The 24,707-nt window shown below is 30.7% G+C and overlaps 1 protein-coding gene across 2 annotated transcripts in view; it reads left to right on the forward strand.

The window, feature by feature from the left end:
* DCX-EMAP (Doublecortin-domain-containing echinoderm-microtubule-associated protein) overlaps nt 1-24,707 on the forward strand; it is a 1,094,074-nt gene that overhangs the window by 131,129 nt on the left and 938,238 nt on the right. For both annotated transcript variants that reach the window (XM_072521390.1, XM_072521389.1), the window contains exon 4: nt 4,502-4,679. In XM_072521390.1, coding sequence (XP_072377491.1) covers nt 4,502-4,679 — 178 coding nt within the window. The remainder of the gene's footprint in view (nt 1-4,501; nt 4,680-24,707) is intronic.

Below are 24,707 nucleotides of genomic sequence, written 5' to 3' on the forward strand. Positions count from 1 at the left end.
TTTTATTAGATAAAGTCGACGCCCGCCACTTAGTGTTAACTTTTATTCGTTTCTATGGTTATTGTTTGCATATCTGTGGTCAGTTGTGGAAGATCGATTTCTTAGAGATCTATCTCTACTGATATTTCTAATAGGACTATGTGATGGCTTCTGGATATTGACCTTCTCCTTGTTTGGGATCGACTTCTGCAATTGTTTTGAAAATGTCCCATTATTTCGCAATTAGAACATCTGTTTTCGTTTCGACTTTTTTGTTTAAGATTTTGCAGTATTTTTAAAATTTGGGATCAAATTAGTTGTTGCTTATCTGCCGTTGTGATCCTTTATTTTCTTAAAATATTATACTCCTGAACCATTTGCTCTAGCTGCAGCTGCGAATTGAAGACATTAAGTTTCCCATGCAGTTTGATCATCGAATGTGGGTGGTTTTAAAATTTTGCTAATTCTAATTGTACATTGGTCAACTATGGAAGGTGATGAAGCTATTAATTTAGATTCGACAATAGTTACTGAAACAATATTAGATAAAAAGCTTGAGTATTAATTTTTTTTTTCTGGCTGAACTATTTGACTCTCTAAATTAGATTTTAAATCATTTTGTTGTTTTTCTATTTTATTTTTAAAATCGTTCTGTTTTGTTCCTATTTGTATATTTTACTAGTAATTTAGTTGACTTACCTCTAACTGAAATTTTTCGTGAATTTAAGATAAACCATTCAGGAGTTCTACCTTTACTTTTCTATGCCTCTTTTCCTCTTCTTGTCTACTCTTCTCTTTCACTTTTCTACGTTTCTAGTTTTTCTCTTTCTATTTTTGCCTACGCTTGTCATTTTCCGCTTTCTATTCTTGCCTACGCTTGTCATTTTTTGATTTCTTTTCTTGCCTATGCTTTTCATTTTCTGCTTTCTCTTCTTTCTAACTCTTTTCATTTTGCGCTTTCTCTTCTTGCCAACTCTTCTCTCTTGGTTTTTTTGTCATTTTTGAAAAACCATGCGGAGTCCTCACGTACCCATTTGTTGATCAAATTTAGTATATCTTATAAAGGGTGATTCATTTAGAGGTACTTTTTTTGGTGGGGATTTGATTGGAAATCGTGCATGAATACTGTCAAACTGACATTTTGCTTCTGTTCAGTATTGTTTGACATTTCATGATGGAACGACTTAGCCCGTCACAGCGTCTAGAAATTATTAAGTTGTATTTTGAAAATGGGAGTTGTGCAAGGCATGTGTTTCGTGCGCTTAGAGCAATTTAATGAAGTGTCGTGAAATGCAAAATAATGAAGAATCGATTCGTCGCCGTTCTCAACAGCTTGGCTTATCATATTTAACAACTTAGCGTATTTTACGTAAGGATCTTGGTTTAAAAGCATACAAAATTCAATTATCGCATGTGTTGAAGCCGACCGACCTTCCGAGTCGTCACCGTTTCAGTCGATGGGCTCTTGATAAGCTTTCAGAAGATCCTTTGTTTTCGAGAAAAATTTAGTTTTCAGATGAGGTCTATTTTGTAATGGGTACGTTAATAAACTAAATGCCCGTATTTGGGACGATGAACAACCCAAAGAGGTTCAAGAGTTGTTGTCAAGTGAGAGTCTTGTTGTCAAACTGTTTGGTGTGGTTTATGGGCTGTGGAATCGTTGGTCCATATTTCTCTAAAACAGAGGCCGGTTAGAATGTTACCGTGAATGGAGACCGTTATCGTTCCATGATAACGGACTATTTGGTACTTGAAATTGAAGCTCACCTCTAGACTCTTTCTTTTGGGGCTACCTAAAGTCCAAAGTCTACATGAATAAACCAGATACGATTGAGGCATTGGAGGCCAATATTACTAGAGTCATTGGTGAAATACCAGAAATGTTGAAACAAGTCAAAGAGAATTGGAACTTCAGAATGAACCAACTTAATCGTAGTCATGGTCAACATTTAAAAGAAATTATCTTAAGTAATTGTAAAGAATGGTTCTTTTGTATGATAATAAATATTTTCAAATAAAATTTATTTTTTTTATTGTTTTTTCTTGTTGAAAAAAGTACCTCTAAATGAATCACCCTTTATTAACCATAAACAATTAAGTACTTATTTTTCTTTTATCCCACTGCTGTCACTAATGTTACGCTTGTTTAAAATAACTTTAAGCAAAATCAGCTAGTTTACTAAAAAAAAATCCGTTTATAAAAGGTTTATTATTATAAAATCCTATCGAGCTACATCACAGAATGTTTTGGTAAAACGTGGAAGCTACTAAATATGTGCGGAAAACCCTTTAAATGTATTTATATTGACTTTGAATTACATCTTTGATATTTAAAAACTATGATGTTTAGGTTATAAAAGGAATTGATCACATGGCAGACGAAGTGTTTGTGAGGGCTTGTTGATAGCAACTTATTGTGGATTTTGTTTAAAATACTTTAACAGACTATAAATTTTAAAACTTAACTGATATGACATCTCGAAAATTCTAAATTTTAAATTCTAAATTTCTTCTTTTTCGTCAAGGGACTTTTTCGATCTGAAATAAATCTTACTGGCCTTTCGTAACAATAACATAAAGTTAAAATCAAGTTCGAATTCCTAAATGTAACATTAATCATTTAAAAAATTGTGGCAAATGGACTAGTTTGTATGCTAAACACTTTCATCGTCATCAATATAAAATACACTTACAACATATCATCGTTAACATAATAAATTAATAACTAAATAAGCTTACAAGCACAATTTATTTGTGTTTAGGTTTTTATGTAAATAGATCGATCTTAATTTAATAAAAATATATTGTGAACTATGGATACTTCTCATCATGTATCTAAAAATATGTTAAGTCTTTCTTTGTTTTCCACCCAAGTCACTGATTTTTTTGCTATAATTTGGGTAAGTGTTTTATTATTTTATATTTAGTGTCCATCCGTTCATTGTTTGTCCCTCTTGTTTGTTTGTAGCTCACTCTGATGATATCAATAATCATTGACGAAAGCATAGACTATTAATTAAAAAGCACATCTAACGAAGCACCCGAGTTTTATTTATTTTGCTTCATCTTGGATAAAAGGGTATCTCCCAGCATGATCTCCTTTTCACTGTATATATATATATATATATATATATATATAGAGGTATATCTAAATATATATATATATATATATATATATATATATATATATATATATATATATATATATATCGAAATGCTAAGATCGGGATGCATGCCAGATCCCTGGAATACAGCAAACATAATTCTCATTTATAAGAAAGTTAGCAAAGAGAATATCAAAAACTATAGACCTATAATTCTACTAGCAATCATGTACTAAGGAGTAGAGCTAAAGAATATAAAATACCGCTAGCATTGACCAACAACGACATCGTTCTGATTGCTAATAATCCTGCGAAACTACAGAAACTTTCTCTACTGCTTGGACTATTAAGCTTCGTCTCGATCAGAAATATTTTTCTGGAAATAAAAAAACATACAGAAGTTAAAACACTTCACCATTGTATTTAGGTATATAAAATAAACATGTAGTTAAAACTTTTTAAAACTTTTACAAGTGTCGTCAAAATTTATACAGTAGCAGCATAACGTTTTCGATCTAATCAGATCATCTTCAGTGCCTTATGTACTTGAAGCTAACAATGAAATTAGTGGCTATGACATCCATATATGGGTTACATCTTTCCAAACTTAAATTATGTGTTGACTCTAGGTCGATGACAATGGATAAATTTAATACTTGAGGATCTACATGTCTCTCTGCTCGGTTTTTAACACGTGGTTCTTGTCAGTTAAGACGACACAGACCAACTAGAGTTGGTGTTTATAATAGATTTCCAGAAAAAATTAATGGGAAAATCCCAGTAGTTGGCTATATACCATCGTTAATCCACTAATTTCATTGTTACATTTTAAATTCATTCAAGTACATAAGGCACTGAAGATGATCTGATTAGATCGAAAATGTTATGCTGCTACTTTATAAATTTTGACGACACTAGTAAAAGTTTTAAAAAGTTTTAACTACCTGTTTATTTTATATACCTAAATACAATGGTGAAGTGTTTTAACTTCTGTATATTTTTTTAAACGATGGTATACAGCCAACTACTGGGATTTTCCCATTAATTTTTTCTGGAAATCTATTATAAACAAACCATTCATATTTTATTATTGACCCAAAATTTTAACATAGAAAGCTTTAGTAATAGTAGTATGAATAAAAATTTATTGGTAGTAGCATACAATTTAAAAAAAACTGCACAACTAGCCGTAATTTATGAAAATGGGCAAAATGTACAAAAAACAACTAGAATAGGCAAAAAAAGCATTTTGCCTAGAATCCGAGCTTTAATTATTACAGCTTTTTACAATATTTTGAAACTAATAGTCATTGTAAATAATAATTTATATCATAATATAAAAGAAGTATAGGTAAACCTAACGTTAAACAAATATGTTTTTCTCTCTTTTTTATTTTTTTTTTCAATTAATTTTATAGGTTTAAACCTGGCAGAGACATAGTTAGCTTAGAGTCGTTATTAGACAAACTCTCTCTACGTATGGATCTTCCCCGGGGTGCTAGATATATTTTTTCAATGGATGGTGACAGAAAATATAGATTGGATGAACTAGAGGATGGTGCTTCCTATGTTGTGTCTTCTTATAAAACTTTTAAGGTAAGATAAAATTTATTATTCATATTATAAAATATATTCAAGTTATTTTATTTAAAAGTAAATTACAATTTGGATGGCAGTTGCAAAAAAATTGAGGTGTAATAACATTTAAGATACAATCTTATTCAAGGAAAGAAATTTTTTTGGAAAGGGAAATAATTTTTTTATAAATAAATATAAGTAAAATTAAATTCACAGAATACGCAGGATCTGACGGACTTCTATCACTAATCGCTAAATAACTTGTCTGTGGATTTGATAATGTTTGACAAGGGTTTATGACAAGGGTTTATGACAAGGTGTTTGACAAGATCAAAAGGTATAATTCGATAACTTTTGATCTCAAATTTGGCACACAATCAAGCCCGTTCCTAGGGTAGTGAGCGCCTGCGTGCAGGATTTTTTGTGCGCCCCCATATTATGTTTTTAAGATACCTATATCATAACATGTTCTTGTGATATGATTGAAAATACGATATGAATGTAAAAAGAAAAATAAAACGAACCATGTTTGAAAAAAAGGTTTTATTTTCAAAATTAAATGAAGAAAAAAGCTCATTTTAAAACAATATTATTATGTAAGTTAACAGTAAGAAAGAAAATACTCAATTCGCAAATTAATAAGGCATTCTGCAATATAACATGAAACAATAACGAAAAGGAGATACTCTCAATGCAAAAAAACTTTATTAAATAATACATATATACCAAGTGAAAAATAATTAAATAACAAATATTGGAATTACAACATGATACGTCGTGCTTTCACAGATGCAAGCTCATTTATTATTTCATTGTGATCAATGGCTTCACAAATTTTATTTTCAATTGAAATGACTTCCAAATCTGATAGATTTTCTTGGCACATTGACATTCTTAAATAATTTTTTATGAGCTTTAGCTTTGAAAAATTTCTTTCGCCAGATGCCACCGAAATTGGAAGGGTCAGGAATATTCTCAAGGCTATAAATAGATTTGGAAACAAGGATTGTAAATTTTTCTTTGTTATATAATTTAAAATATCTATGGGCGAATCCAAAATTTTGCTTGAGTCTGTGATTGGGTTAAGAACTTTGTATGACAGAATTTCATTATACAAATCAAGACCATCAATATCTTTGCATACGTTTCCTTCATGTTGAATTTGTAAAGCTAAATCCAAATCCATATATGATCTTTTAATCACATCAGAATCTAGATTTTGAAAATTACCCAAAAATCCAAATAAATCGTGGCACTTATTTATTCCCACAAAGCGTCTTTGTAGGGATTGAATTATTGTGTCCAAAATTTGAAAATAAAAACTGATCTTAAATTTTTGTTTTGGATCGAATACTGTTTCATCTGTACCTTCATACGAAAATTGAAGCTTCGTCTTTCTTTGTCTTAATAATGGAAATGTTTGCTCCACATCACTTTTTTCTGCTTCTGCTACAGCCTCATTCCTGAAAATCTCGAAATGTTTGTCTGACCTTTTTTCAGTGAAATAAATAATAAGATGTTTTATTTCTGTATGGCATTCATTTAAAGTTGTATTTGGATTCTGGACCATTTTACTTAGGTACTATATTAACGTTTGTTAACACATCATGCCAAATTATAATAGAAAAAATGAATTTGAACGTTTTAATTGAACCTTGCTGAATGTTTCGTGTTCATATCTCTTGAATTATCTTCCACCAAATCATGTAAACTTTTACAAATTTCGAGGAATTGAAACTTAAGAGGGCGAATGGCTTTGACTCTGCTTTTCCATCGTGTTTCACTTACTGATTTTAAAGTTGAGTTTGGTACATTCCTTTTTAAAATATCCCATCTGTAGGGTGAAGCAGACAAAAAATTGAACAACTCCTGAATACTTGAAAAAAAAAAACTAGTCTCATATAAAATTTTAGCTGCATCGTTGACACTTAAATTAAAAGTGTGAGCTGAACAAGGCAAAAACATTGCTCTGAGATTAATTTTTAGAATTTGAGCTTGAAGGCCCACATGCTTGCCAGACATATTTGCCCCATTGTCGTAACCGTGACCTCTTATGTCATCAAGGTTTATTTCAAATTTTGATAATATTTCTTCTTTTAAAAAATTGAAGAGCCCTTCTCCTCTAGTATTTAAAGCTTTGAAAAAACCCAGAAAGTGTTCTCTAATTTCGATTTCATATGGAGAACAATAAACAAAGCGAATTATGACCGTCAGCTGCTCAACATGGCTAGCATCTGGAGATTCATCCAAAATAATTGAGTAATATTTTGCTGTTCTGAGGCAACTCAGAATTTCTTTCTGAATATTTCTTGAAAATAAATGAATTAATTTATTTTGGAAGTGATTGCTCAGGTAATGAGGCATATTTCGGCACAACCCTTTAGACCTTCGAATATTGCTCAGGTGTTCCATCATAATTGGATCGAATTTAGCAATTATTTCAACTAATTTCAAAAAATTGCCATTATTAGTCTCATAAAGATTCGTACTGTCACCCCTAAAAACTAAATTTTGGCCAGGTAAATACTGCATAATACAAATCATTCTTTTAATGATTCCACGCCATCGCTGTTTTATATTTTTGTTGCTCTTTATTAATATTACATTCTTTACTCAAACGCGGCGAGCAGCATTAGACGGCGCTTCGTGTGCTGACACTAATAAAATTGTAGGGTGGTAATTTAATTAGTAATTTTGGTATTATAATAGGGAATAGCAATCGGATGAAGTGATTGCTTTAGCGCTTACCGGGGAAGTACTGAACACTGACTTTTTTGTTTTAGAAGTGAGAATATTTTTGTAATTGTAACCAAATATTTGGCGCCCCTAAAATTTAGCGCCTGTGTGCGGGGCATTCATTGCATACACGCCAGGAACGGCCCTGCACACAATGTATATATATTCTAAAGAAACTATATATGAAGTTAATTTTATCTTAAGTAACATTTCCTTAAAAAAATATTGCATATAAAAGAAGAAAGACATTGTAATATAGATCTTTGAGGCCTTTAATACAAAACAAGTGAATTTTTTATAAATTTCAACTTAGATCCTTGGAGCGTATCATATATTTAATAATTTTAAACTTAGAGAGGAAAAAAATAAAACCCAATGTAATGAAGGTACACGAAAGATAAAAACCGTCCAGAAGCGCGAGTGTTTAATTAAACTCACTTCTACAGTTATAAAGGTTTTAGTATCAGAAGAATAATTATCGATTGACGGTTAATAAGAAATTGTAGATTTCATATTAGTAGGTTTAGAAATATTGGTGGACAATCTGTTTAAATTGGAATCTGTCCAGGTTGCCATTTTTATTTCTTCTGGTTTCCTGCCTAAAGAGTTGCATCCTATAAGTATCAATAAAGGCCACGTAATATCTTTGTTCATTAAAGATACTTTTGATTTACTTTGCAATGTATTAATATTGACATATTGATGAACAATACAATACAATAAACATGAATATTGTTGGTAGAAAATGAACGTGAAATTAAGATGGCAATCTTACCACCATTTACAGCGAATTAGCAATTCAATAAATTAAGGATCGAAGAACCACCCACGAAAGTGAAAAAGAAAGAATAAAACATTCAACAAATATTTAATCCAATGTATAACTTTACTACTATCGCTAAAATAATATCTGGCCAAAGTACTTTCATAAAGTTCTTATCTTAAGACCGACTCCACTAGTCCACCGCGAAACACAAAAACAATACCACTATTAATAGTTATTAAAGGTAACTAACTTGGACATAAACTAAGGACGTTCTCTTTGATAATATTCAACTTAACTAACTATTCAATAATAAGCGGCGTTTGCTAACGTGTAGCTTTCAAACTATATTTTATATTGGAAACAAGCAATAGTTGGTACTTTAAACAAAATTAAATGTGACGTTCACACCCGTATAAACTAAAGTTGTGTATAAACTCGTATTCTTAACTGATTGTATATTCTATGCGGGGTTTAATGGACATTACCAGATAGGATTATTACAGGAAAAGATATTTGACTAAAAAAGGCCTAACAAACACTTGAAGAAATTTCTTATACAAATTTATCCAATGGTTTGTTTGATCAAGTTGATCCTGAAATATTACCCTTACAATACTATGATAAATATTTTTTCCATAAATTGTTTCTACGTTAATGTCAATATTGTCGTTGGCTTCGTGAATCAACAATCCATTTTTTCACGCAAGATAATATTTTAGTTAAAAAATTACGCAAGTCATCGTACGATATACTAAGTCCATAGCTATGTAACATACTTATAAGTCCTCGAGATTAATGTTCTGCCCGAAGTACAAGACTAATGCGCTGTGAAGGAATCACTTAATTTTAACCACGTCTGGTACAATAAATAATATATTCTGCTATACCTTACACCCATCTTTTAATTCCATCTTATAAAAAATAGCTTTTTGCAGATTCAAAAATGAATTCATATCAAGCAAACTTTAGATGACTTTGCAGTATTGACTTTGATTTTCGTAATAAGACATATCTTAACTCAGTAACTGCAACTATTCGTTAGGGTATAATTCGTAACTTCAAAATTGAATTATTTTATTTCATTTTGTTAACGTGCAAACCAAAACTACAGAAGGTAGAACCAACACACTTATCAATAAATCAGTCCAGCTGGCAACATGTGGAGATGACATAAATAACATAAGCAGACCAAAAGCAACAGACGAGAATACGTATACGGAACTTAAATAATATGCTATACAAATAGGTGAATAAATACAAAAAAGACTAAAATACAAGTACAAAGCCGATCAAAGAGAGCAACATGGCCCTACCAGATAGTTGATAACTTCAGAAATAGTTGATAGATTTATCTATTTAGGGGTCAGCATTACAAGGGACACAATTGACGATACATAGCGTAGTAGAAAAATAATCCTAGCCAATACTATACTTTACTGGTATGAACCAGATATTTAAATCACGAGACGTACATCAAGAACTCAAATACGAATCTACAAGACAATAATCCGACTGATAGTGAGCTATGCATCTGAAACTTGGGTATTGACTCAAAAATCTCTAAACCGCATGGACATCTTTGAAAGAAATTATGAAATATATAATATACCTTTATCTCAGTATGTCCGCCTACAGCGTCTTTAATGGGCAGGCCACATATATAGGATGAAAGAAAACAGGATTCCAAAAAAACTGTTGAATGCAAGAATGCAGGAGAAGAGACCTATCGAAAGACCGAGAAATCAATTGGAAGATGATGTGGACGAGGACGCAAGAAATCTCCTTGCCAGTCGATCGTGTAATAAAATGGCTAATGACCGTACCGAATGGAGAGGTTTGCTGAGGAGACCACGGCTCGAATTGGGTTGTAGAGCCAAGGGATGAATGAAATTACACTTACGTTTATTAATTTAACGAACGCACATCAACAAAACATGTTTAACTCATTTCATATTTCGTGAAAAAATATATTTTAAAAATTAAGTCATAAAATTAATATAGTCTTATATTAATACTGCCAAAAACTTACATATGATTTTAGTTTACTGGAAATCGTACTATTTAATACCAAAATTTCTAATGTGTTCAAAATCGGGTAAGATTTACATAGGCTTAAGTGTAGTAAAATTAAAAATAACTAGGTCACGTGATGAAGGGTCCAAAATATGAAATTTTAAGACTCATATTGCAGGAAAATATTCAAGAAAGAAGAACTGCTGGCCGAAGGCAGAATTCTTGGTTGAAGAATCTGCGTGATTGATATCAATGCAGATCGATCGATTTGTTGAGAGCTGCAAGGTTAAAAATAAAAATAACAATTATGATTACCAACCTCCATAGACAAACTACACTCTCAGAAGAGAAGAAGTGTAGTAATTACAAGTGAAAAACAATTTGGCTTGGAAAAGATGACGATGTAATCAAGTGCAATGAACAACATTCACATATTGTCCAACCTTTCGCAGCGCAGATGCTAGAAAGATCGTTTAAAAATCCTGAGGCAACATCAAAAATGGTCTGTAATACAAAACTTCTTAAAGCAAATGAAAGCGTTAAGTTACTACTGCCAAAAAACGTTTCAAGTTCAGAAACACTTCATCGTGCCAAACAGAGAGGACCAGATGTGTTACCTTCTTCAAGTGCCATCTCCGCGGCGGAGGTCGGCAATCATCATAGCTATTCGAACTTTTGAGACGGCTGCTCTGAAAAGTTCATTTGATGTACATCCGTACCACTCTCTCAGGTTGCGCAGCCATGACATTCTACGCCTACCTATGCTTCTCTTTCCTTGGATCTTTCCCTGCATGATCAGTTGGAGCAAGGTGTATTTCTCTCCACGTGTAATATGTCCGAGATATTCCAATTTTTTTGTTTTTATTGAATTTAAAATTTCCATTTCTTTGTTCATTCTTTTCAGAACCTCTTTGTTTGTGACGTGTTCTGTCCATGATATTTTCAGAATTCTTCTGTACACCCACAGCTCAAATGATTCCAGTTTTTTCATTGATGTAGCATTCAAGGTCCAGGATTCCATTCCATAAAATAAGGTCGAAAAAACATAGCACCTCGCCAACCTAATTCTTAGTTCCAGTTTTAAATCCCTGGTACATAGAACTCTTCTCATTTTGTTGAAATTTGCTCTAGCCTTTTCTATTCTTATTTTTATCTCCAGATTGTAATCATTTGTGGAGTTAATCATTGTTCCCAGGTATGCATATTTGTCCACTTGTTCGACGTTGGTTTCGTTTATTAAAAGATTCTCGTTATTTCTTTGAGTTTTCGATATTCTCATAAATTTCGTCTTCTTGACATTCATTGTTAGACCATACTCTTTTCCATACTCTGCTATTCTGGTTACCAGTCTCTGAAGATCTTCAATGTTTTCGGCTAAAATCACAGTGTCGTCCGCATATCTAATGTTGTTAATGGGAACTCCATTTACCTTTATTCCAGCTGTTTCACCCTCAAGAGCTTTTTTCAGGACCTCTTCGGAGTAGGCGTTGAAAAGAATTGGCGACAATACGCATCCCTGTCTTACTCCACATCTAATTTCAATTTCTTCTGACAGCTGTTCGTTAACACGTACTTTTGCTCGCTGTTTATAGTATAAATTTGATATGATCCTGAGGTCGTTGTAGTCAATCTTCTTTGATTTCAAGACATTCATTAAATGTTTATGTCGTACTTTATCGAATGCTTTATTATAGTCAATAAAACATGCGTATATATCTTGATTGACGTCCAGGCATCTTTGTATTAGTATATGTGTTACCTGCTACTCACAAAAACATGAATTTACTTCCCTAAAAATACAACAACTTGCTATTAAATGACAGTAGATATCATGATCTGAATAAAAAACATTATTTTTACATGAACAGTCTTATATATTAATTCTGCATCGAAACAGTAGACAGTTAAAAAAAAATAAGACAGGCTTCGGTGAGGTTATGTGATGTCAATGAACCTTAGACAAGGAAAGAGAGAGAACAGGTGACATTTAACAAATCTTCGCAAAGTGAAGCCAGTTTCGATGTGATCACTATGTTTTGGTGCCTGTATGTTGCCCATTACTACCTCTCGCAGGGTTACCAGGTCTCCTGATTTTTAAGTAGATCTACTGATTTTAGAGTACCTACCGCTACCCTAGAACAGGTAGCGGTAGGTACTCTTCCACAATCCCAGTGGAGGAAAGACTTACTTCAGGGATGCGACCCTGCCCTACGCGATCCTTGATTCTCTCTCAACTCCTGTGGAGAGAAATCATGTCCTAACCCCATTCCTACCCAATACCTACTATCCTACCAATTTCCCAAACCAACTCACCAACTCGCCTGGCAAGCGTGGTGTTTAAATGCCAAAACCCCTTCAGCATGAACACACATTAAAGAAAACGGCCCTCAGTCCCCAACAGCTCAATAGTTTCCAACCAAGGTAGCGGTAGGACTCACGGACAGCGGGCAGAGGGTGCAAAGAATCCCCGGGTTGTAGGAGGCTACCAAGAACGACGAACGCTGCACATAATTACATATAATGTAAGAATCAGGAGTCGCAGGAGGATATTAAAAGTTTTGTGTCAAAACTACAAAGTGTGGATTAATTTTGTAAATTTGGTCAATTTTTGAAAGAATCTCTCAGAGACAGACTTATATGTGGTGTACGATCGGTTACAATAAAATGTAATAGAACCAAAAAATGCAGCTACAATTGAAGTTAGATAAGTTACAAAGTTAGATAAACTAATGTGCAGAAAGAAGGAAGCTACAATTAAAAATGATGATGGTCATCAAGCTGGTAGAAGTTATGTCCAATATAAGTCATGCTTTAGATATGGTGGAAAACATGATTCATCAAAATGTCCAGCCAAAGCATGGCAATGTTTCAGTTGTAAGAAAGTGAGACATACAAGTAGTGTCTGTCGTTCGAAAGTTATGTCGTTGGAAGAAGGGGATATACAAGATGAAGTAAAGGAAGACAATTCATTATTTCTGGGATTCTTGTTTGACATTGATACTGGTGCATGTCGTAGAGTAAATTCATATACAGAATTTTAAGAAGTTTTTATAAGCTTTAAATATTTATTCTGTTAAGTATTGTTTAAAAGTATTAACCGACCAGGGAGTAAAAATGGGGGAAACTGGTGTATTAGTAAAATATAAAAATTATCTTGTAAAATTACTTATCGTCATTTTAGAAAATAATCATAATTTTACTCTGTTGGGTAGGAATTGGTTAAATGCATTATATCCTAATTAGAGACAAAAAGTTAACTTTTTATAGTTAGTGAATTTGTTAGTTAGCTGGAATTTGAAAACTTTAAAACTTCAAGTTTAATAACCAAAATTAAAAAAAAAAATTTAAATCTGATTTTGATGAGAATAGTAATTCATTTATTAAACATTTTGAAATTGATTTAAATTTAAAAGAAAATGCACAACCCATTTTTCATAGAGCCTATGATATGCCTGTTGCCCTAAAAGATAAAGTCGAACGGAAATTAAAAAACTAGTGGAGTTAGGAATTTTACAAGAAGTCAGTTATGGGGGTCAGTCCTATAGTAGTAGTTATAAAAATGCATCTGAGGAACTAAGAATTTGTGTAGATTAAAAAAAACATTAAACAAAGTCTTAGATAGCGATCATTGCACTTTACCACTACTACAAAATATTTTCGCATGTCTAAGCGAACACAAAAAATGTTTGTAATAAACACCCATACAGGCTTGTTTGCCTTCACTAGACTAATATATGGTATAAGCTCAGCACTAGCTATTTTTTAGTCGGTGATGGACAGCATTTTGGCAGAGTTACAAAATACTAAATATGACTTATATAAGTTATAAGATATTTTAGTATATGGTGAGTCGCTTATAGATTGTTACGAGAATGTCAGAACAGTATTGAAACAGTATTGATGTAAAAATTAATGTAAATAAGTGTAAGTTTTTCGAAACTAAAGTAGAATTTTTGGGTCGTACCATAGATGCCAAGGGAATACATCCTACTGAAGTAAAGATTATATTTAGGTTTGCTAGATTACTACGGAAAGTTTATTCCGATGTCTTCAAAATTAAAACCATTATATGAACTGTGTCAAAATAATATTGATTTTTTTAATTGCTGGTCATCTGAATGTGATACAGTATTTCAAGAAAGTAAGAAGTGGTTAACATCTAAAGGTGTCATTACACATTACGATCCGTCTCTTCCAATTTATGTTACGTGATAGCAAGATGGTGTTGGTTGTGTCTTAAGTAATAAAATTGGTCATGTAGAGAAACCTGTCATGTTTACATCAAGTACACTATCTAATAAAGAAAAAAAGTATAGTAATTTGGAAAGGGAAGCCCTCGCTATTATGTTTACTCTAAATAAATTTCATAAATATTTTTATGGTCGCAAATTTACGCTGATTACGGATCATCAGCCATTACAGTTTATCTTTGGCAAAAATAAAGGAATTCCAGTTTCAGCAACTGCAAGAATCACAAGATGGGCTATCACTCTGTCGGGTTATCAATACGATATTCAGTATAAAAAAGGGGCAGCAATTAATAATGCTGATGGTTTATCACGATTACTCTGTGGTGAAAATATAAAATTAGAGATTGTTTGTATTCTTTTAGCTTGGTAGATCAGATACCTTTAAATGCTTGTTATATTGCGAATGAAACAAACAAGGATTTGTTGTTATTAAAAGTAAAAGATTTTATTTTGCCGGGTTAGCTCAGGGAATATGATGAATCCTTAAAACCATACTTTAAACTTAGAAACAAATTGTCAATGAAACAAAATTGCGTCCTATTAAAAAATAGTAGTTATTCCAAAAAAAATTACAAGATAATGTATTGGACTTATTTCATGAACAACATAATGGTATTGTTCGTACTAAAATGTTGTTTTAGTCGTTGTTTGAACAATGTCAAAATTTCAAACAAGGAATTATGTCCGTGTGGCCATCAGCACCACACAAATTTTTTCAGAGTATATATATATATATATATATATATATATATATATATATATATATATATATATTGTTATGGATCAGTTTATCAATCAGAAATAGAATAAAGAGTTTTTTTATTATTTTAATATACCGCGGGCATATAAGTTAAAATACAACCCTGTACTTATTTGTAATAGTTAAAATAAGAGAAGACATTGTTCCGTGACGGTACCCGGACGAGTTTTTCCTTGAAAGACTGAGTGAATAGTGAAAGGACAATGGAACCTCGTATAATTATAGATTTAAGAATAAACTTGTAATTGTATTTTGCGGTGGGCATTTTTCGAAAGTAAATAAGAATTAGATTTAGATATGAGATAACAAGAATTTGGAATTTTATTTCTGTTGAAAAAGGCAAAATGGTTAATGGTTTCTGAAAAGTAATTTGAGTGAAAGTAGTTTATTTGTTTTAAATATTATGTTGGAAATTTTCTAAATCGAAAATTAGTGGGAAAGATGAATGCTTATGATTGGTTAAAAAGGAATGATGGGGAATGAGAGAGTGGAGAAGGTTGTCTGGGGAGATTGAAAAGATTATTATGTTACCGGCAGACCAGAAGAGAAGACGTGTTTTTCGTGTAGTCAATCGGAGTACCAGTGTTTTTTTCGTTTGTTAGTGAAAAAGGTGGAAGCTGAGAGCAGATCAAAAACGAGAAGATTAATACCTCTTTTGAGTCTGCATAGTCCACGAGATCTAATTGAGAAAGAAAGGAGAATTTGTGAATAAAGAGTACCGGTCAAAAGAGGCTTGGGCTTGTGTTTTCGGAGGAGTAGTTTGCTGGTATGCGGTTTGGATCGATGCTGAGAACGGGAAAGATTTGATGGTAGCCGGACATAATCAATCAAGGAAGGAACTGTGTTTTGATCGAGAGGAGACATCATTGGTGTAAAAAATAAAGGTCAGTCAAATAATTTGAATGAAAGAAAACTTTAAGATATTCTAAAGATAAAATCAAATATAAGCATACGAACTAAGATTCCAAGTTTTAAGAGTTATTTTTTTTGTGAATAAATTATATTTTATATGGACTTTTTTTTTAGTAGATATTATTATAAAACAGATCAATAGATAGTTTGTTAATTAAAATTAAATGTAGAGTATAGGAGTTTGTTGGGAAAGATAATTGCCCACAAAAAGTTATTTATTAACATTCACCGTATTGCTTATTGAAAATAAATAATAATTTGTGTGCATATTTATGTTTTTTTTAATGTTAGTTCCGTTTCCTGTTCTATCCCGATTATGAGCAACTAGGAGATACTGAACCCACTAGAAGAGATATATAAAGTAAACTGATTAAAGTAAAAGTAAAAAGGCACCCTGAAAATTTTTAATAGTAATTGAATTGTATGACTCTGCATAAATTAGTGAATTAATTAATTAAATAATTGGATTAATTAAATTAGTGTTAATCAATAATAAAACATCATAAAGCAGATCACAACAATATATATACATACAATTGCGGCTTATTCCCATTTAAATAGTAATTACTTTAAAATACCACAAGAAAATAGCTTCAGTACAATATCAATATTTTATTAAAGCAAATTGGCTTATATCGTAATATTTTAAAGTTCAGAATCTACGGTTTCTGTTTGTAGAATTACTTAAGGACCACCCTGTATATATGTATATATATATATATATATATATATATATATATATATATATATATATTTCAAATTATTTTTTTGACCGTACTGTTTTAAATATTGATTTATAGTATCAGCAATCGGTCAGGAAATAAAACTCTATTTGTTCAGTCTCAATATTTCGTCACGATTTTGTGACTTCTTCAAGAGAAAACTGTAAATTTATTAGAATAATTAATGATTATATGTAAACAAAATGAATATTTTAATACTTACAACTATAAGAATGAAAATTTAAATTTTTTTGACATATCTAAATAAATGACATATTTGTTTGATTTTATTAAGGAGTTATGGTAACCGCAATATGTTATAGAGTGAATTCCCGTTGTACAATTTTCAGCGAGTAGGTTAAAATAAACAATTATTACTATGACAGTATTATTCATTTTATAAAGTGGAAAGATGGAATTAATAGAATTGAGAAAGAATCAGGAACACGATAAATTGATCTATAAAATGTAATTGATGGTATGTAGTCAGTTACTGCAATACTGATATTTAGGAATGTAATAAAATTATAGGTACAGTTACTAGAGAATTACTAAGTTTGTGTTTAAAGGTTAAGATCTATCATATTATATATTGTTTAGTATGTTGCAGTAGATATTACTTAAATGATTGGTGTCTGTTTTATAATTGATAGATTCAGGAGTTTTATTAATGTGTACCATTTCAAGGAAAAGCCGATTTTTATAATTATCAACTTGTTCCAAGATTTTTACATTATTAAAGTCAAAGTTATCTCCTGTCTTCAAGTGGTGGTCCACTAAGGCACAAGAGTTTTTTTGTATGTTACAGTCACTTTTGTGTTGAGTGACACGTTTTTTAAGCCACTGTTGACTTTGACCAATATAACAACTTTGACATTGACTGCAATGTCAAAAATATTTCGACAGTTGACATACCACTAGATATCTCAGACTTGTTATCACTCGGTCCAAAATTTGGTGTCTCATGTAATAACAATGATATAAATATACAACATTTTTTAGCTGACATCGAGAACATCATAGAAGATATACCCAGCACATCTAAAGATTTACTAAGAGCAAAGGTAACCAATATAACAACGAATTTTATTCAAAATCCTAATACCGTAAAATTCTCTCATCTTAAAACATTTTATAAAACAAAAAAATTTCTCAAGGATCATCCTGACTTATACATTCTACCAGCAGACAAAGGAGGATGTACAGTCGCAATGGACAAATTAGACTATATTCAAAAAATAGATACTCTTTTACAAGATAATACAACATACACCCAAATTAACAATGATCCGACTACCTCCATCCAAACTACATATAATGAATTAATAAAAACTTTAAAGAACGAAAATAAGCTTACAGAACAACAAGCTAAAGAACTAAAAATTTACAATTCTGACATACCCAAATTATATGGCCTACCAAAAATACATAAAGCAAATATACCACTACGTCCAATTGTAAGTACTATAAACTCCACAACTTACAACCTATCCAAATTCTTGGGAAATATACTTACACAGACATTTGAAAATGAGCCAAGTTTCAATACAAAAGATACATTTTCTTTTGTCAATGCTGTAAATGGAATTCAGCTACCAGATAACTATGTTTTGATATCATTAGATGTAGTGTCATTGTTTACTAACATCCCAATAAAGTTAATCATTGAAAATCATACAAGAAAAATGGTCTAAAATAGAACAATTCACGTCATTATCTAAGAAAGATTTCCTGTCATTATTAACATTCTTATTTGACAGCACATATTTTTGTTTTTGTGATAAATTCTATAAACAAATATTTGGAACACCAATGGGCAGTCCTATTAGTCCTATTTTAGCAACAATTATCCTAGACCATTTATTAGACCTTGGAATCTCAAAATTGCCGTTTTCACTAGCATTTATTTATAAATTTGTTGATGATATAATATGCAGTGTACCATTTAACCATATTCAGACAGTACAAACGATCTTTAATTTACTCCATCAAAATATTCAATTCACTGTCGAATATGAAAATGAAAATAGTATACCTTTTCTAGATACCAAAGTCATAAGAACTAAAGATAACAAAATCATATTAGATTGGTATCAAAAAGATACTGCATCCGGCAGATTTATAAATTATTATTCTAATCATCCTAGAAGTCAAAAATTTAACACAATTGTATCTATGAAAAATCGTGTAACGACAATCTGTGATCGGAGTTTCCTAGATGTCAATTTAAAGAAACTTTTTGAAATGTTTTTAAACAATGGCTACCCAAAACATATATTAAAAAAACTTATTTATAACACTAACTTTTACAATAGAGCTTTAATAAATAATCCACAACTAGTTTCATATAAAAAAATACCTTTCATAAAAAATTTAACAGACCAAATTGTCCCATTTTTCAAAACATTTCCGAACATTAAATTAATTAAATACAATCCACTTCTAAATTCAAGGTTATTCTCAAAAATAAAAGTTAAAACTCCAAATTCATTAATGAGTAATATAATTTATAGAATAAATTGCAGTCAATGTCAAAGTTGTTATATTGGTCAAAGTCAACAGTGGCTTGGAAAAAGTGTCACTCAACACAAAAGTGACTGTAACATACAAAAAAACTCTTGTGCCTTAGTGGACCACCACTTGAAGACAGGACATAACTTTGACTTTAATAATGTAAAAATCTTGGAACAAGTTGATAATTATAAAAATCGGCTTTTCCTTGAAATGGTACACATTAATAAAACTCATGAATCTATCAATTATAAAACAGACACCAATCATTTAAGTAATATCTACTGCAACATACTAAACAATATATAATATGATAGATCTTAACCTTTAAACACAAACTTAGTAATTCTCTAGTAACTGTACCTATAATTTTATTACATTCCTAAATATCAGTATTGCAGTAACTGACTACATACCATCAATTACATTTTATAGATCAATTTATCGTGTTCCTGATTCTTTCTCAATTCTATTAATTTCATCTTTCCACTTTATAAAATGAATAATACTGTCATAGTAATAATTGTTTATTTTAACCTACTCGCTGAAAATTGTACAACGGGAATTCACTCTATAACATATTGGGGTTACCATAACTCCTTAATAAAATCAAACAAATATGTTATTTATTTAGATATGTCAAAAAAATTTAAATTTTCATTCTTATAGTTGTAAGTATTAAAATATTCATTTTGTTTACATATAATCATTAATTATTCTAATAAATTTACAGTTTTCTCCTGAAGAAGTCACAAAATCGTGACGAAATATTGAGACTGAACAAATAGAGTTTTATTTCCTGACCGATTGCTGATACTATAAATCAATATATATATATATATATATATATATCAATATATATATATATATATATATATATATATATATATATATATATATATATATGTATATATATATATATCAATATATATCAAAATATATATATATATATATATATATATATATATATATATATATATATATGTATATATATATATATATATAAGTAAAAAGTAATGGCATGTCTCGCAAAACAGAAAACCAAAAATGTTATATCGATGGAAAGCAACCGTATATACATACTTCTGACTATTGGTCGTCTTCAGTACGGTGAAGCGGTCGGGAATTTATTATAGCTTCAATCTGCACAAGCAACGAATAAAATTCCTCGAAAGTTAAGTGCTCGTTTCCCAAAACTCGATGCAAATGATGCTTAACTGTTCTTACTCCGCTTTCCCACAGTCCGCCAAAATGTGGAGAATATGGAGGTATGAAGGACCACGAAATATTATGCTTTAGCAAAGATTCTCTTATCGCGGGAGTGTGCTGCTCTAAAAATTCTCTTAAGGCTTATCCTCGAAAATCCTAACGGTAAAATTCAGTGCGATATCTATTTCAAAAATATCTTTCTTTACAAAAACAAAATCTATTCACGAAGAATAGTCTAAACGTCATCTCGTACTAAAGTTGGGCTTTTTACCTACTTACAACCGGACACCCACCCCCTGTAGTGAAAAGTCTTGGGTCTATACAACAAAGCGAGCGGGAGGTCTTCTATTCAGTGCGGTTATGGTGTAATTAGAATAATAGGAGTATACCAGAGTAATATTATTTATTAAATAATTAATTCACAACTTAGTAAAGGTACATACAGGTATGTATAACAAGATATTTTGAGGTCACAGTATTGCCGAATTCGTTTTTTTTATGTCTTATATTTTCTTTTGTTTTTTTTGTTACTTGATGATAAATATTCTGAAATGGAAAATGTTGAGATGTGGCGAATAAAACCATTCATGAAATTAAAATGAAAGGACTTACGTCTATTAATAGTGCGATTTATAAAATTAGTACTTGAAGCCCAAATCGCGGGAGGAATATGTGCATCAGTTTTCAAATATTTATTATTTACTATATAATTTCTAAATTGAACCACTTTCACTTCTTTGGGTAATAATGTATCTGTTTTGACAACTAAATAAGTAATTAGACAAAATAATGTGTATTATTTTGAAATTATTAATTTTAAAACAGGAGTTTAAAGAATTAGAAGGAGGTAGTCCGGGCCCAGTTGAACGGTCAAGCTTATTCCAGTGGAATAAGTAGGAAGTGACAAAACTAAATCATCTACATATCTTTTAATAAAAGGAATGAAAAAAGTGCAATTGTTGACATAGCTACTTAGAATGGGTGAAAGACTAGATCCCATAATTTAAACAAAAGGTCAGAAATTCAAAATCTAAGCAAAATTTATAATTATAATATTTCTATGTAGTTTATATATGAAACCAGTAAAATATCACATTTTGATTTAATTTTCCATGTATTTGTTACATTTTTTCAGGCATCTATCAATGGTGAATAAATCTTCTTCTTTTTTGTTACTAAACAAAAAAGAATTTTTATACAAAATTTTATTTTTGGCAATATAATTGTCGAAAATAAAAATTTTAAGTTGGTATTTATGACATTGAGGCTTAATTGTAATTGTCACTAGTCAAATTTATTTATAAATTCAATTGTTTTTATGTTAAGAAACTTTTTTAAAATTATATTAAATTTTCAGAGAAGCATTTATTAGATTATAGCATTTTTGTATTAATATTTTTTGAAATATATTAGCAGCATTTTTATATACTAAACTAATTTTATTTGGTGAGTTAACAAAAATTTTTTCTTTCTAGTTCAACTTTGTAAGATATTTTGTATTTTTTAGCAGCTCTTGATAATAATTGTAAACACAATTGAAAGCTTATATGGCAGAATGAATTCGTACCAGAAGAGTGCGTTGCATAAAAAGGGCGATCAACTGGATTGTAAGAACTATAGAGACATTACTCTGTTAGCATCTGGTATAAAATCTTCGGCAATGTATTGTTTGAAAGACTTAAACATTTTACAAAGAATATTGTTGGTCAATATCAATGCGGATTTACTGCTGCAAAATCAAACTATACATCAAATTCAAGCACATGGGCAGATTCTAGAAAAGTCACTAGAATATAACATAGATACACACTATCTTTTCGGGGAGGCTCTGGCGTGTCTCCTCTTTAATGTTGCGTTGGAAAAGGCAACCAGAAAATTAAATATTAGAATGAATGTTACTATTTTTAATAGAACCATAAGAAACATGGTGTAGTGTTTTACAAGTCTTGCGGAGCAATGTCTTATGAGTCTACACCATGTCTTATGAGATTTATGAGGAGCATTTATGAAACTTGGATGTATACTGAGTAATTATTTCAAAAATTTACAACTAAGGATTTAATTTGTTACAAGTAAATATACTGTATTACTATATGGATGTGAAACATGGATCATGAAGAATAATATGATGGACAATTTAGGATGTGACTCAGGTATATGATAAAGTATGGCAAAGACAGAAACAGGAAGATACATACACGGAACTGAAAGAAATTACAGCAGGGCTGCCACAAAGAAGTGTCTTTAGCTTTTGTATACGTGTTATATTATTGTTCTAGAAAATAATACAATTGCAACATTTACCGATGATACTGCTATCATAGCAATATGCAAAACCAGCGAGGAAGCGACAGAAAAATTACACAGATGTTAATCAAATATATACTCCAGGGAAATAAGCAAAAAATAGACCATGTTCGTGACACTCAATAATCCAGGTCGCTGACAACTTTTTTAGTTATTGTAGACCTTATATGAAGAAAACCTACTTGTTTCCTGCCTTGAATTTGGAGCCGCTTTTTAATTATTAACAATTTAATGCAAAAAACGAGATTTTTTCTATGATTATTAATGATACTAGGTATTAACAAAAATTGATTTTTGGAAGAAAATTATTTTTTCACGAATTGTTTAAACAAACTAGACCATTTATTAATTAATTAATATATAAACAAATTACATATTTGTAATGTACGTAGAAATTACGTACAAATTAAAAAAAGAGTGATCAAAATCCATTGAGTAGACCCGGAGATATAGAAAATTTTATTAGTTTAAAATTGTTTGTTCGGTATTTAAACGCCATGGATTTGTGGGTTCTTCCTAGTCACTATTTGAACTACATTGGTACAATGTTTGTGCAAATTTTTTAACAAAAAATATAAATCCCATTCTTTAACATGGCGTCAATAAGGTTCCTTAATTATTATAATCAAATTAGCTGTGAATTAACAAAAAAACATGGCTAACTTTGGCCCAAATTAACCTAGGCCAAATTTTTTATTTGAAAATTCGGGTGAAAATACTAGCTTTTCGAATGTAAAAAAGATTTTTTCTAAGGACAATGTTTTTAAAGTTATTCTAAATGTTTATAAACTACATAATTTCAAAAATTTGACATCAGGATTTTTGACTATAATAAATTATTCTTTTATTTTTTTTAATGCATATTGATAGTATAAGTCTTTTGCTTTCATTTGTCACCCACAGAATTACCCTATCTTTATTATTTTCCATCTCTGTTGTTATTGTAAAAAAAAGGTCTCTGAGATAAACAAATACAATAACTTTTAAACTAATTAATATATCGGTCCCAAATTTTGAGGGTTTGTTAAGTACCCCAATACAAAACTTTGGGTGGAACTCTAAAGTTTAAAGTTTAAGTTTACTAAAAGTTTTTAACAAATATCAATTGTCACTTATTTTGCAGTTTGCGAAGCAACAAATCGACTTTTCAACTTTCAAAAATCGGCATTTTGAAGCTTTGTCAATATTCTAAAAAATAAAATTTTGTAATTTTATGTCAATTATTTAGCTTTCTAATGGAGTGCAAAAAATAGAAAAAATCGCGTTTTTTGCATTAAATTGTTAATCATTAAAAAACGGCTCCGAACTTTAGGCAGGAAACAGATAGGTTTTCTTCTTATAGGTCTACAATAACTAAAAAAGTTGTCAGCTACCTGGATTATTGAGTGTCACGAGAAAATCCTTATTACCCTGGACTAATATGACTGGACAAGCAAGTGACAAAACAAACTTCATATATTATGTAAACTTAACTAACAAAAACGTTTAAAATAAATATTCCAATAACTGTAAATAATCAAATTCCATATTCAAATACTGCAAAATATTTGGTTATTGTCCAATAAATATAAATAATCAAATTCCATATTCAAATACTGCAAAATATTTGGGTATTACTCTTTAATAAGCCCTAATAATGTTATTCAACATTATTTATGAGAGAGTGTATATTTCTTACCTACCTGTCGGCGAGAATCCAGAAGCTACCGACAAAGACAGCCTGTACTGACCGAGAGAGAGAGAGAGAGAGTAACATTTATCAGAACTTTGAGATTTTTTAAAAAGTTTATATCAAATAGCTGCTTTGTGTTACACTTTATGTTAAAAATAAAAACAGATTCGGAAAGTGGGTTAAATTCT

The sequence above is a fragment of the Diabrotica undecimpunctata genome, chromosome 2 (genome assembly GCF_040954645.1).
Source record: "Diabrotica undecimpunctata isolate CICGRU chromosome 2, icDiaUnde3, whole genome shotgun sequence".
NCBI classification, from domain to species: domain Eukaryota; kingdom Metazoa; phylum Arthropoda; class Insecta; order Coleoptera; family Chrysomelidae; genus Diabrotica; species Diabrotica undecimpunctata.